The sequence below is a fragment of the Corvus hawaiiensis genome, chromosome 21 (genome assembly GCF_020740725.1).
Source record: "Corvus hawaiiensis isolate bCorHaw1 chromosome 21, bCorHaw1.pri.cur, whole genome shotgun sequence".
NCBI classification, from domain to species: domain Eukaryota; kingdom Metazoa; phylum Chordata; class Aves; order Passeriformes; family Corvidae; genus Corvus; species Corvus hawaiiensis.
This window is the reverse complement of record NC_063233.1, coordinates 8,547,278-8,562,904: the sequence shown is the minus strand read 5'-3', so window position 1 is coordinate 8,562,904 and position 15,627 is coordinate 8,547,278. Positions and strand designations below refer to the sequence as shown.

The 15,627-nt window shown below is 46.9% G+C and overlaps 1 protein-coding gene across 4 annotated transcripts in view; it reads right to left on the bottom strand.

Annotated features, from left to right (window-relative positions):
* TNC (tenascin C) overlaps positions 1-15,627 on the bottom strand; it is a 72,074-nt gene that overhangs the window by 11,563 nt on the left and 44,884 nt on the right. Inside the window, exons 12-19 of one of the 4 annotated variants that reach the window (XM_048325529.1) lie at positions 14,688-14,960; positions 13,358-13,630; positions 10,795-11,070; positions 8,912-9,184; positions 7,267-7,539; positions 2,916-3,038; positions 1,572-1,715; positions 260-379 (exon numbers count right to left, since the gene is read on the bottom strand). In XM_048325529.1, the coding sequence (XP_048181486.1) occupies positions 260-379; positions 1,572-1,715; positions 2,916-3,038; positions 7,267-7,539; positions 8,912-9,184; positions 10,795-11,070; positions 13,358-13,630; positions 14,688-14,960 (1,755 nt within the window). The remainder of the gene's footprint in view (positions 1-259; positions 380-1,571; positions 1,716-2,915; positions 3,039-7,266; positions 7,540-8,911; positions 9,185-10,794; positions 11,071-13,357; positions 13,631-14,687; positions 14,961-15,627) is intronic. The other 3 variants (XM_048325531.1, XM_048325532.1, XM_048325533.1) reach the window with 3 other exon arrangements.

Sequence of the window (15,627 nt, the reverse complement as noted above, 5' to 3'; positions counted from 1 at the left end):
TAAAAAAGGATCATTTTTTAAATGCTTCCAGCAATGCTCCTCCTCCAAATAACAGCCCCGAGGCTGCCAGAGCTCCAGGAGCGTTTGGACAATGCTCTCAGGGATGGATTGTTGGGGTGTCTGGGACAGGAGCTGGACTTGATGGGTCCAGTTGGGTCCCTCCAACTTGGGATCTTCTGTGATTTTCCTGGAGTTACAATGAGCACCTCTTGAGAGCTTTAACCCTTCAGCTCCCTGACCCATCCCTCACTGCTCTCACCTTCCTCAGAAGAGTAGGACACCACATAGTTATCCACAGCTGCAATTGCTGGCTGCCAGGTTGCTAGAGCCTCTGAGTCTGTGATGTTCACCACTACCAGGCCTGACGGGCTGTCCAAAGCTGGAAGAAAAACAGGTTGAAGGAATTTGACAAACACTCTCAGCTCTGTGCAGTGCTCTGCTGTAAATACAGAAAATGCCCAAAGCTCAGTGCAGCTTTTATGAGTCCCTTTGGAATAGTGGAGTTCATCAGGAAAGACGTCAGTGCCTATGAAGAGACAGCAAAAGCCTCCACTGGAAAGGGAGGTCAGTGCTGGAAGAGATGAAAGTCTGGGAGCAATCAGAACTAGCCACGTTCTCAGATCACTCTTGATACATCAATCTCAACAGCTCTGTCAGAGCTGACGTATTTCTCTCCACACCCTCAAATCTGGGTTGTTTTTTAGAGCAAACTCAGGAGACAGAGCTGGGAAAAATAACCAAAGTGACAGCAGCTGATGGCCACTGTGACCTTCCAGCAGCTTGTTTGGAACAAACCAATCCCACAGCCAGCCAGGCATCCAAAATCCCCACACGTCCTGCATTGCCTCCTCAAAGGATTCTGCTTTTCACAGGGGTTTATGCTCTCCCTGAATTGATGGATATCTGCCTCCAGAACAGCTGGAATGGGCTATAAATCCCCTGTCATCCAATACTCATCATCTTGTTCCTTGCCTCAGCTCTCTGGATGCTTATTAGCCCCCAAAAAGAATGAATGGAGGATGCAGCGAGGGGTCAGCAGGAGCAAAGTGGACCCTCATTTCCTGCAGGGATATTTAAAGAAAAAATCAGGAGACAGAATATTGAAAAAAATATTGAGAGAATATTGAAGAAAAAATCAGGAGAGAGAATGTTTTTGTGCTTAGAAAAGCTTCCCAGTCTGGAACATGGGAGATGTGGAGTTCACAGCAGAAACTGGTCTGAAGTGCTCAGCTGAGCTGGCCATTTGCTCCCTCAACTCAAAAATGGAATTAATTAAAAAACCAACCAAATAAACTTCTGGGTTTTTTTCTCTGATGAATTAGAACTGTAAATAAACGAATTGTCTGTGTCTCATAAGTTTGTTTAGCATTTAGCAAATGGGAGCCTGACCAAACTCAAAAGTTCTATCCTCATCCAAAATACAAACATATAAAGAAGGAGTGGGAAAAAGAGTTTCCTACAGTTTGTGTGGACAGCAAAAATGGGATCTTGGCAGCTCCAGTCCCTGAGTCTCTCCTGTGGCCCAGATGATCCATTTGGAAAGCTGCTGTTTCCTGGGTTTATATTATTACCTGTTTTCAGGGTGCCAGAGACGGGCTCACTTTCCTCAAAGCCTTTCACAGAGATGATGCTGACATTGTAGTCCACACCTGGGACCAACTTCACCAGCTTGGTCCTTGTCTTGCTCCCGTCAACTGTGACAACATTTGGAGTACCTAGGATGAGGCCAAATGCCCACAGGATGAGTGACACAATACTCCAGGAAATGCTTGAAGGGTGTTTTTCAAGTTAAAGATGTGCTTCTAGAGCAGGAGATGAATTTTCGTCAGTTAGTTACAGCCACTGGTGTTAAATATTGCTGCTGTGACACCTAAATCTGAATCACTGGTTTGTATTCGTAAGAAGAGTTAACATTTTTAGTGGAAGGTGTCCCTGCCTGTGACACGGGGTTGGAATGAGAGCAGCTTTAGGGTCCCTTCCTACCCAAACTGTTCTGTGACTCTGTGATTTCTGTTCAGAAAAATATAATTTCATAAACAAGATGTAAGCAGAAACCACAGCAGTCTCTCCATGGGAGTTCAAACACCTTGAGGACAGGACTTGCAGTTCAGATCTGCCTTGTTTGTGGTGAGGGCTGGAAGATTCTCCTCCACCCACCTCATTTAGAATTAAGATACAGTAAATGCTATTTTAAAAGGTGCTCTGTGTGTGGCTGAGGACTTAGCACCCATATTCACTCTGAATCCTAGATTTATTCCAGGAAAGCACTTAGACAAGTGCCTAACTTTATGACTAGATTCCTTTTCTTCTCTGGGACCACTGTATATTTACAGCTGCACATGTTCTTCCAGGCTATGTTGTCTAAAAGCCTAAATCTTTCCTTGTCTCAGTCAACAGCAGGACTTTTTTTCATGCTGAGGTCTTTAGTATTTTTTCTTTAGCTGTTTCCCTTCAGAGAGGTCCCTAAATTAGGTTAAAAATCTGTTGAAGTAGAGGACGTTTTTGAAGTTGAACGCTAAACCAGAATGAGACAACATTGGGGAGCACTGAGTAAACCACTGCCTTCAAAAATTCTTATAACCATGGATAATGATTATTATTTCCAAGGGCTGTCTTTTCCTGTGTGCTCAGCTCATGAAATGTCTACAAAATAATGACAGTTTGGAAACTAATCCTTGATGAAAAGGCTCAGAGAGAGACTTAGGAGTACAACTACTCGAGCCTCCACCTCTGAGATCCCTTACAAGCCCTGCCCCTGGGATGTGGACACTGTGTCCAAAGGTTGGCTACACACCCTCATTCCTGAAGGAAAAAAGAGATGATCTGTGCAAGATCACCTGGGAGACACACTGAAAGGAGGGATGGCATCCCAGCAAACCCATCCTGCTCTCCCTGCCCGCCCCGTCCCTCCTCACCTCCCGTGACGGGGACGTAGGAGATCCGGAAGTTTTCCACACGGGAGCGAGGGGGGGTCCAGCTGACTGTGGCGGCGTTTTCCGTGATGTCAGAGAAAGAAATTCCCTTGGGAGAGCCAACGACTGTCAGGGGAGAGCAGAGGACACACCACACAGGAAGAAAAGGTAAATCATTTGTTTATCAGTCCTTAGCACTGGAAAACTGATTTGTTTTATCACCCTAAACCAAGAGCTGGTGCTGTCAGTGTTCTGCTCTGAGCAACACTAATGCAGGGGGTACAAAAAACTGAAGGCTTTTATTACAGCAACAGCCTGGTTGGTCCAAATTTTCCTTTTTTCAGGAGCAGTCCAGTAGTGCAAAGGTTAAAAATACCCAACATGTGTCTACACATAGAAATAACAGAGATTTCAGTGCTGTAGAACAGCAGGGAGGAGCATGGACAGAAATGACATTCTGCTACGCAGGAGATGCTGCATTTGGAATTTTTTTTCTACCCCCGTTTCACTTGGAGGATTTTTAGACTGAGTCCCACACGGCAATGACAGCCATGGACAGATCTCCCTTCCTGAGCATAAAGTTCCTAATGCAGGATGCTCCAAGGAGACCTGGACTCAGGTGTGGGAGTCCATCAAGCACTGACTCCTGGAACTTCTGTTGGTGTCAAACCAGAAGCAACAAGATTTTCCTGCTGGAATCTCTCTCTGAGCCCATGGTTTTTCTTTCGAGCACATCCATCCAGAGAATATCCAAGTACAACCACCATGAGGAAGGCTCCACTGCAGCTCTTTGCCATAAAACTCAGCCTTTCCCTGTCCAGACCTGAGCACTGCATTTGCCCACATAAATTAAATGAGTCAGCTGGGCAAACAAAGCCCAGATTTTACCAAAATGACCCAAACTTAAACCCAACACATATCTGAAACATTCCACTTGGAGGCTTAATTAAGATCCTGCAAAACAGGCATGGAAAGGGCTTTGGAAGGACGTGGTAAAGAGAGCTTCCACTTCCAGGTTTACATTGAGCATCCCACTTCCAATCTTTCCAGCTTTTTTGGCTGTAACCAAAACAACCCTGAGGTATTAAAAAACAAACAGCACACACAGAGCAGGCCATTAGCACGAAGAGGAGAGATCCCAAACATCCACATGAAGAGGAGTGGAGACAGGCTGAGAGCAGGGGAAGGGGGGCAAGAGGAGGCAAAAAAAATAGAGACTGGGCTTGAAATAGCTTGGAAAGAACGTGCCTGCGGGAAAGGAGTCAGAGGCTGTTTGTTCCATGTGTCCCCAAAGCAGCAGGGCACTAAATCAACTGAAAGGCAAGGAAAGAAAAACAACCAAGCTCTCAAGAGAAATCTAAAATGTATCTCGGAGCTCACTAGAAGTGTTGTGTTTGTGGGGTTTGCTCACGTGGAAAAGCCAAGGGAAGAAAAGAATTACAGATGACAAAGAAAGCAAGGTGGGGTTGGAAAAGCTACGTGGCACAAAAAGGTGCTGCTGATTTGGGTACAGACTGAAGGAAACTGGAGAAAACAAAGAAAATCTGGGAAAGAGAGAGAAATGAAAATCACATTGGTTTTGCTTCACATTATAGGTGCCCTGAGTGGCTGAAGAACAGGGCCAGTGGTGATTTTGGAGACCAAACAGATGGCCCAGCACTTGGTTTTCATACACATGGAGAATTTCAGCCTTTTCCAGAAAATAAAATACCCAATCCATCCCCCTTGGACTCTGCTGTGCAACCACTTCCATGGGCCCCAGGTGTGTTTTCTGCACCAGGTGAGCTGCGTGACAAGGAGCAGTAAGAAGAGCTTTGATGTGAGTTTTCCGCATCCCCAAGTCCCCCAACTGCAGCTTTCCTGGGAGAGAACCTGGCAAGAAATATAATGGACCATCAGAGAATCTGTCCTGGAATGAATCCCAGAGATGGGAGAGATTTGCACCTTTGAGCACAGGGAAATGAAAAAGAAGCGAATGAAATAATCTTCTTGGGCTACCTGAAAGCCAGAATTGAGCAGGCAGGGAAAGCAGCCGGGGTGCTCCTGACCTGGCACTCAGAGAGAATCTCAGGTCATCTCTTGGGCAGGCACAGGTAAATTGTCTTTACCCTCCAGCATCATCCCCAGAGCTGTATGAGAGACAAGGAACTCTCCTGAGAGGCTGCTAAAGACCCTTGGTACCTTAGAGCTGCTGGTTTTTTAGCGATGTTTTCTTCCTAATTGTTCTTTCATTCCTAACAGACTAGAGGAGGATGTTCCCTGGTTCCCTGGCTTTCTTCTCCTAATCTGCAGGAAGCAGCAGGTTGCATTTATCACATATCAAGAGCATGTGAAGTGTTTTGTGATCCTCTCAGGAAAAAACCACGCTGTCACAGTGTGGCAAAACAGCACTGGAAGAAAAGGAAAGGAGCAGCATGAGCCCCACACTTCCCACAAGGATATTAATTGGCCCATAGATGTGTCGTGGTCTCCCAGGGTGGGTTAAATTGCACCTTAACTGAGATTTTACAGATAAATTTCTAGAAGACACCAACTCTGAGAGCAGCAGTGGGTAAATTCCCTCTTTGGGGATAGAAATATTTTCTTGCAACCACACTGGAAATGCTATAAATATCCATATGTTTGTGCAATAATCCACTCCTAAAAAAGAAATTAGCTGGATGCCTTGGCAGCCACCCACCCAGCGTGGTGTAACCTGCCCCCCAAATTATTTAGCTGGACTCTTGTGGCTCTATTGTCCATTATTCATGGGCTATTTACAGCTGACAAACATCTCTTGGGCTACTGGCTCCGGGAGGTGACATGTGCTAAATCTCCCTGCGAGGGCTGCACAGGGACGTAGTCATGAGGAAAATGACAACTCTCAGTGGCTTCCCACAAATATCCTGGGAGTCAGTGAGAGTGGGGACATGCTGCTAACAAGTGCAGTGGACTTTAAACATCCCTCTCCATTAGGAGCCAACGTGCAGGAGCCTGGGCAAGGGGGGCTGCTGGTGGATGCAGTTCTGCTTCATGGAAGTGTCTGGGGCAGTGTGAAGGTGGCCTGGCTGGTTATTCCAGGGATGTGATGGCAGGAGTGGAGCTGGGGCCTTTCTGTGCTTGCAGCTGACCCCACAGACAGCAGGGTGGAGGGTGAGGGCTGGGAGGCTCTTCCAGGAGAAGCTGTTCAATGCTGAGTTATTGCTGCCCTGTTCCTGGGTGCTGCCTGGAGTACAGCCAGGGAAATGCCTCCTTTAGGAATTTCTGCTGGTTTGCTCACTCCTGGGACTTAGAATCATATCCTGAGCTGGAAGGGACCCACAGGGATCATCAATCTGGCCCTGCCCAGCCCCCCCAACAGCCCCACCCTGGGCATCCCTGGCAGCGCTGTCCAAACGCTCCTGGAGCTCTGGCAGCCTCGGGGCCGTGCCCATTCCCTGGGGAGCCTGGGCAGTGCCCAGCAGCCTCTGGGGGAAGAACCTTTCCCTGCTCTCAGCCTGAGCCTGCCCTGGCCCAGCTCCAGCCGCTCCCTGGGTGCTGTCCCTGGCCCAGGAGCAGAGATCGGAGCTGCCCCTCGGGAGGAGCTGCAGCCCCCGCTGAGATCTCCCCTCACTTTCCTGTCCCCTTCCTTTTCCTTTCCTCCCATAATTAATTTGACTTCAAATTACCACGTTTTTACATCAGCAAGCTCAGCATTTTTTAAAGGCCAAATTTGGCTCACAGGACATTGCATCATCATATGCTTCAGGTTTAAATTTGTTTCCGAAAGAAACCACTATTTTAGTGTGGAAAAAAAGATTAAAACACTTCATTCAAAAGTGCTGAAATGAAACTCTTCCATTATGAACTTCAGTCAAAGCTTTGGTTTTGCAAAGAAACTCAAGTCAGTTTGAATTACTGAGCACATGTTGCTCCTGGTAAGATCAGCCCAAGCTAATGGTGCTCAGGCCTTTGCTGGTCAAGCCATAAATAAACTTCTCAATGGCTCTGGTAAATTCGTTTTGTCATAACTCTTTCCCAGGGAGGTAAATTGTTGTGCAGAGCTGAGATGTAATTAGTCACAGAAAATCACTGAAAAAGGCTGGTGCACAGACAATATTTCTTGGCCCTCAAAAACAGAGCTTTAATTGCCACACTCCGCTGCCTAATTCCTGATCATTAAAGTAATTCAATTAAACCATATTAAACAGACAGTGACGAAGCTTGGGAAGCTGAGACCGATTACAAAGAACCACACCACGCTGAACCAGTGACTTGGACAAGGGACATGCAGGAGACAGTCCAGGACACCTCAGGGACAGCATGAGCTGGCTGTGAAAAGGAGATGCTGAAAGGAACAGGGAATGCCACACTTTTGCCACTGCAAAGACAATACCTGTGGATGCTACTGCATTTACGGGCTGGGAACGTTGTCCACTGCTAATTCCATAGAGCTCAATCTCATATTCAGTGCCCTCTTTCAGCCCTGTTATGTCCTGGGTGCGCTCATGGCCTGGCACTATCAGCTCCAGTGGGTCAGATTTCCTTTTGGTGTCCCTGATTTTTAGAACAAAGCTGTTGAAAACCCCGTCATCTGCAGTCCAGGAGAGACGGAATCCGTCTGGAGTGGCGTCTGAAACCAGAAGGTTGTCGACCTCGGGTTCTGCTTCTAAAAAAGGAGAAGATAGCAGTGGGGAAAAGAAATGATTTTTTAATCAGTTGATCAGAGACCTGCCCGAGGTCTGGCTACAGCACACTGCAAGAATCCGACCACAGTTCAAAGCAAGGGAGCAATCTGCCAGCTATTAAAAAAAAATAATAAATATTAGTGTTACACAGCACAGGGTAAATGTGAGTGTGTGCAGGCCCATTCCAGCTTTCACTCTGAAACAGCAAATCCACTGCATGGACACACAGGTTTGTCTCCCACATGCAGAGTTACACATGCTAAAGGTGAGTTTCCTGGGCATTTCTCCTTCCCTACTTGTGTGACACCTTTATGGCCAATAAAAACAAGCTCTGGTTACAGAACTGCATGCCTGGAACACTGTCAGGCCTCCCTCTGTTCTTTTTCTCCATGCAAACCCCTTATTTCATGCACTTCTGGCATCTGTGATGCTTCTGATCAGATGAATCCTTTACTGTGCTCCTAAGCAGCAAAAGGGAATCATGAAAATTCCTCTCTTCAACAGCACCCTTCAGTCTAAATGCAAGACCTGCTGCCTTCGGTTAATGAACCCATTCCAAAGGATCCCAAGAGCTGTAAGTTATTAATTACCTGCAAAACACCTCTAACTCAGTATGGCCAGGCACCTTTACCTAGAGAAATGCTGCTGGAGTGGTTGTGTCCTGCAGCACTTCCAATGCAATCCTTCCTTCCACACACACACATTCCTATTTATTTCCTCTCAAACCTCCCACCAGTTCCCCCCAGCTTCACTGCTGCCCAGACAGGATGAGAACTGATGGTTTTGGGGCTGGAGAATCAGCCTGCAATGATTTCCCAAGAAAGTTCAAGTGCTGCTGAAACAGCAGCTCTGATGTGGTTGGAAACATGAGCTGGCTTGAGGAGAGAGGTGCCAACTTTAGGGGTGGCAATGGTCCCACTGTGGGTGGAACCCACAAGGAGAGGGAAAGAAAGGAGGCCATGGGAAGAAGCCCATGGCTCTTCCTGAAGGTCCTGATGGCCGGAAAGTTGGAGAATGATGCTGTTGGAGAATGCTGATGTGCCCAGCTGTTAACAGGACGAGCTCTGCATGCAGCCATTCTTCTTTAAAGACTTTGTTAGAGGTACCTGCAAGACCATAAGGAACTTTCACCCCTCAGGCCCCCACATGCTCCTCCACAGGACCCCTCACAGGGAAAGATCAAGTTAAAGGGGACAGAATTCCACTGGTGAACCCATCAGTTACGAGGAGTTACGTGGAGCCACGATGCAGAGAAGGATGCAAAAGCCAAGGTTTGCATGAAACATCTTCCATGTGAGAAGGAAAGCAAGAGACAAAAGGGTGGAAGGGAACAATTTGCTCACATTGAAATACCTGTAACAGCCACAGCGCTCAGGGGCTTTGTTTGGTGCCCCTTGGCAAACCCATAAAGCAAAACCTCATAGCCAATGCCAGTAATTAGGCCTTTAAGCTTCAGTTCTCTCTGGGCTCCCGAAAGGAGGAACTCCTGTGGGTCCAGCAGCTTGCCAGAATCCACCACGACTACTAGAAAGTTGTCAAAGGCATTCTCCGATGCCATCCAGGACACTGTGAACCCATAGGGGTTCATATCAGACACTGTTAGGTTTTCCAGTGGGGGCATGGCCTCTAAAAGAAGGGAAGGTGCAAAAACACACGCACACACACACAGAGAAGTGAAAAACATTGCAAATTAGAAAGTGTCACAGATTCCACCAAACAAAAATCACATTTTTCCCCCTAGTGTGGATTTAATAGAAGGACACAGCCAGGACCACATGAGGATTTTCAGTGGAGCTCAATATTGAATTTTCCTCAAGGATGTCTCAGCACTTCCTCTCACAAACTCCATCGAAACTCCTCCCAGGCTCACTGTGTGAGCACATTTCTCCTGCTACCCATGCACTCTAAGAAAGTTATAACCAAAACTGCTTTAGACACACAGAAAGCTTTCACTTTTTTTTACTTCTCTCCACCATCAGTGCTTTAAGGCCAAGCCTCAGTTTGGGCATTCACAACTCCTGTATTTTGCTTTTTTACCTATTTCGCATGAATATCTCCAGCTTTAATTTTCAGAGCTGGTGGGGTCAGAGGTGCCAGGACAGGAATATTAATCACTCAGGGTCACAGCCAGTGCAAATCAGCTGCTGCTGTGCTCTGTTGACAACTTAAAGAAATTCCACTGAGGGGTCCTTGTTTCACATCAGTGTGACATTTGTCAAAGTGAAAAGATGTGGAAAACTCTTCAAAATTTACCCACCAAGTCTCAGGAGGAAAAAAAAAAAAAAAAGGCCAAAGTTTCACAAGATTCTCAGTGTATTTTGCTCACTAAAAATCTGATAAGTGAAATAGGAAGATCAGGTGGCTCTGCTAAGCCCTGGCCTTGATCCTGGATCCCAGGACTGGGATTCGTATTTCTCCACATTATTTGTTCAGCCTTGTTCTGTTGACTCAGGAGCTGACTCATCCAATCTTCCGACCACTCAAATTCCACTCACTTCAGAAAACACCAGTTTGTTAAAGGCAGAACCTTCTCCTGAAATGGGTTTTGGGTTTGCTTTTGACACTTCACAAAGGCTGAAATGGATTTTGTTAGAACTTGGCATAAAAATTCCCTCCTGAGGCGTTTGGAAGTCCTTATGTATTAATATTTATACATTTGAGTACCAGAGATTCAGCTCAAATGTACTCATTTTAGAGATACTTTTGCATCTTGTTTACTTCTGATCAAGCAATCCCCAAGACTCACATTTTGGGTTGGTCTCTGGAAGGGAACATCACGGGACAGGAGGTGTTCCACATGCCAGTCCTGTCTGATGCAACTGCTGAGCAGCAGGCAAATTTCTCCCTCAAACTTCAGCAGTTAAAAAAGATTATCAGACATGGGAGAAAAGCTCCAGAGGGGTCTTAATTAGAGAATCATGGAATCACAGAATCATGGAATCACAGAGTAATCTGGGTTGGAAGGGACCTTAAAGCTCATCCAGTTCCAACCCTGCCATGGGCAGGGACACCTTCCACTATCCCAGCTTGCTCAGAGCCCCATCCAGCCTGGCCTTTTAGCTCCCTTTAAACTAATCCTGCTCCTAGGAGTTTTTTTAAGGTCAACATTCCTGTTCTGACCCCTCCTTGCACCAGGTTTCCAAACAAACCCATTGCTGCTGGCAAGAGACTCTGTGCTTTTTGGGATGCACGTTTCCCTGAGCCAAGAAAGGGACTCCAAAGCTTCAAGCAGGTACCTGTGGTGACAAAAGCAGTGAGGGGCTCTGTGTGGACACCTGTCCTGGTGGTCCCCTGAATGTGAATGTCATAGGCAGTGTGATCTGTGAGGCCTGAGATGTGGGCGCTGCGGGTGCCCCCCGGCACCGTGAGCTCCTGGGCTTCCTGTGCCGCCAGGGAATCTCGGATTTTGATAACAAACGTGGCAAAGGGCCCATCTCGGGTGGTCCAGGACAGGTTGAAGCTGTCGGGGGTAACGTTTGTGAGGGTGAGCGTGCCCAGCTGTGGCTCAGCCTCTGAGGGAGAAAGGAACACAGGTGAACAGGCAGCTTTACTCCAGGGAGGTGGAGGAATCAGCAGAGGGGCGTTGTAGGTGCTCAAAAATAATGTTTTAACTTTGTTTTGCTGTGGTTGAATTAAAAAAAAATGAAATAAAATAATTTTTAAAAAGCAGCATTTCAAGAGCTATTTTCTCAGGTTTTGGAAAGAAGCCACTGAAATTAGTGCTGATGTTTAATTTTTATTTCGTCATTAAATTTTCTTAAATAAACTCAATTTGCCTAACGAAATGTGGGCCTGGTTTACAGAAGCACCAACAGCATACACATACAAATTGCAGGAATTCCACACTGGGAGTTTGATGGGAATACAGACCCACAGCAATTCCAAAATAGAGAAAGTAGGATTCAGGCAGGAGTCCTTGAAATCACAGTTCAGGTTCTGTTTGGTGTTTCTGCTGCCTGGAGTTGGAGATACTTCTATTTTTGGACCTTGAGGTTTATGAGGGATTTCAAGCCTAACAGTGATTATCTCAGCACTAATCTCAGGCCAAAACCTCCCTGGACTCCACAGAGAAGGTGTTCCTCATCCTCTGGTCAGGCACAATCAGAGAATGTCTAATAAACAATAAACCCCACAACGCTGCTCTTGCTCTCCTGCCTGACTGTTCAGTGGTCAGGGCACCTCCTTAAGAAGCAAAGACTTTTCTTTTCTGCTGGAGGAAATTCAAATTCATATCTCTGCCCTGCCAGGAGAGAAGACTGTCCTTCAGGAGAGGGAGAGGTCCTTACCCATTCTCTTTTAAACCTCCTCCACTTAGCACAAAAATCATTAAAGTTTCATTAAAGCCCAGAGAGAGAACAAACACGACCCAACAGTCAGAGGGGCAGAGAATCCTGTGTTCGCTCTCTGGGCTGATTTTCTATTTTTTATGTTGCCAGTTGAGTAGGAACCAAGAGCACCTTGGGAAATGCAGCCAGTGAGAGACAGAAAAATAACGATGGAAAAGTGATCCATGCTGGGAGAAAAGCCAGAGAGAGGCATCCCACCGGCAGAGAGAGCAGTGAAAGAGAGAAATCTTGTCCTTTGCTAAAACAAGAACTGCTGCAAGATGGTCCAACTTTTACTCCCGTCCCTCATTCCAAGACTTTTAAATAGTAATCCACCTCCTTCTCTGGAACTGTCTGGGAAGAGGTGAATGGAAGTGGCCCCGATTAAGGACACAGAGGTCACAGATGTCATGCTATCAACCAGTGACCATGGATGCCTTCATGGCCAGCAGGGAAGGTGCCACCATAGTGCTCCTGAAGACAGGCAAGGAGATGAGAAAATATCCACAAAGCAAGCAGGTTTGGGTGGAAAACCCAGAAAAATGGAGCCCTCAGCCCCACATGCAGCTCAGAGAGGGCAAACGGAGCCTTTCCAACCTCATCCTGGCATGGCCACATTCCTTCTCATGACACCTGCATCCCGTCAGGCACATTCCCATCATGACAGCCTGACTGCCAGGAATGCTGCATGCAAAATGAGCTGGAATCATATCCTCAGGCAAGTCTTAGTGATCTCCTGCCATCCTGGAATCACCACCAGCACGGGAAAAGCTCTGACACCCAGGGAAACAAGACAGGTCATGGAGACTCAAAGGGAGCAATGCAAGGGACAGAGTGGTGGGCTGACCACCAAGAAAGGGGGAATTTGCTTTTTGAGCCCTGCTCTGTGCTGAGAACATAAAAATCCTGGGCAGAGAAAATATCAGAACCAGCAGGTGGTGGCCAGACCACTCCATGCAAGTTCGGGTTGGTCATTTCACATGCTGCACCAAACTCCCACCAGAGATGCAAATGCCTTGGGAGACATTTGGGTTTAAGGAGGACAAAACTGACATGCAGGTGCCTCTCCAGGCTGAGAACCACATGAAGGCCTCCCACCCCCAGCAAAGCAAGTGAGGGCAGGATGAACAACTTCGTTCAAGACCAAGTGCAAAGATGCTGAGTGAAACACATCAACCATCGGGAGCAAGGCAATTATATATACACTGAATTGCAGGCAGGTGTGTATATATAAGGAAACCAATCATGGTTTACTACTGGCTCTCTTAATGCTGGGGGCACTTTTTCAGCCTTTTCCACCGCCTCAGATCTTTTTCCAAGCCCTCTCAGTGCATTCCAGCCTCCGCTCACAGTGATCCCCCTATAATTCCCCGAAGGAACGACGATGAATTGGAGCCATGTTTTAGAGCAGTTGGGTGGACAGCAAGAGAAAGGAGAATAAAAAGCAAACCTGGAAGGTGAAATGCTGAAATACCTGTGGTTGCCATGGCTGTCAAGGTCTGCCCACCTTGCCCATCAATTACCCCATGGAGCTGGACTGTGTAATTAGTGGCAGCTTTGAGGTTGGTCACTACAGAGTGCCGGGAGTCCCCCGGCACTGTGAGCACCAGGGAGTCCAAGGGGAAGTCAGAGTTCCTGACTTCCAGAATAAAATGGTCAAAGGCCTTGTCCTGTGCCTCCCAGGTGAGCGACAGGCTGGCTGAGGTAGCGTTTGATACACTGAGTTTGCTAAGGAGAGGTTCCTCTACTACGGGAAGAAAAACAAATGGAAATGTATCACATTATTAAAAGCCAAAGCAGTAAAATAAATTAATAGAGAAGTTCGAGTTCACATGACCACAGGTCCCACAGGTCACCCAGCCTTGTGTTTCCCTGTGTTTCCCATACCCCTGCAGTCACCCTGACCCTGCCACCCCTCATGAAATGAGGATATTCACAATCTGCTGCTGCTGGAAACTGAAATTATATTATCTGATAGCTCAGATTTGTTATTTTGCTTTCACTGACCACGTTACTCCATTTCTCTGACAAATCACTATGGCAACTTTTCCTAGAGGGGCAAAATTTGGGGGAGGTGTTAAATGATCGCAACATGAGCCATTATCTGCCTACAACAACAATGCTCTCTTTCTGTAGTCCAGTCCTCACTTTCCACTCTCATCCTGAACATTTGGCTTCCCTGTCTTTTCTGGGAAAACTGTCAGCTGTAAAACCTTGAGATGTGCAATGTGCCAATGCCTGCCTGTTCCATTCTCTGACATCAACTCAAATGGACTTTTTCAGTCTCTCACCCAACATAACCTGAACACTGAAGCTGAATTTAAGCAGTGAACGTGCCCTGCAAGATTGTGCTGGCACAGACTGAAACGTGCCTGACATCTTTTGGGAGAATCAGGGTGAATCTGTGTCTAAAAATCAGCTTATCTGAGAGGAACTGTCTGCTCTGTGCTGTGTGACAGATGCAAACACAGGTTGGAAGGTGAACATCAGGAATCACCTCTCACTTGGTTCTTAGGAAATTTGCTTTGCTTTTCATCTGCCTCAGAGGCTGCCCCAACCTTAATGTTTGAACTCATTGTGTGAATGAAATCACAGCATGATGGGAGTGCCTGACTTTGCTGGATGGGATGGTGGCTCAACATTCACAGCTCACAATGTCCCCGGCTGCTCTTCCTTGGAAGGCATAGAGGGAGAGGATTAGGAAATGGGTGGGCTGGTGGGGTAGCTGAGGGCAGGGAAAGGGGCTCAACCTGTAAGGAAGAGTTTAAAAAAGCAGAGTTAGCACTGAGGTAGGTTTTGTGTACCTGTGGTAGCTGCAGCACTGATTGCCTGTGTGCGGAACCCGCGAGAGATCCCGGAGAGGTAGACAATGAAATCAGTGCTGGGAGAAAGCCCTGAGATATGAGCAGTCCTTGAGTTGCCTGAGACATTGAACTCCATGGGCTCCAGCAACCTGTTAGAATCAATAATTTCAATGGTAAAGACGTCAAAGTCCCCGCTGGAGGCTGTCCAGGAGAGGTTGAAGCTTTCGGGAGTAATGTCGGAAACCATTAGCTCAGCGACGCCGGGCTGCTCTCCTGGGGAGGGAAACAACACCGGTCAGAAGAGCCCTCCTGCACCTCCTCCTGCTCTCAAAGGCTCCTCTCTGCCATGCTGGCAGCACTCCGAGCTGGGCAAGAGGGTGTGAGTAAAAGCTTGCTACAAGCAGACAGGTACTAAGGGGAGGAAATCAAATGAAAGCGTCGCAAAATGTTAAATAAGAAAAAAAAATTAAAATACGCTTTAAAACTATGGCTATTTCCCTTTCTCTGCAGGAGCAGCCATGTCTTTGAGCTCTGAGCATGAAAGCAGATGCAAAAGGACTTTCTTGAATGCCCCTGGGGCATTTGGAAAAGAGAGCTCCCAGTTTTAGGAGAGGCTAAAACCAAAGCTGTTACTTTATCCAAAGCAAAATCTGGCGTTTTGTTTACTCTTCCACTTTCCCTTTCAGCTTAAGCCTATGAAAGCTGGCTTGTAATTTTGAAGCTGGGGCCAAAATGCAAAACAGGGAGAGATGCCTTGGGGTTTCTTCCTCTCTTCAGACACCCCCGTAGCGTTAACAGGAAGGTTCAGATATTTTTAACAATTGGGAGTCCCCAGAAGGGAAGATTTTGAAAAGCCGGGTGCTGAGCCTAACCCAGAAAGGGAAGGGAAAACCTCAGCAGGGCATTTTCTGCTGTTTTCATGAGGGTGAGAGGAAGGCAG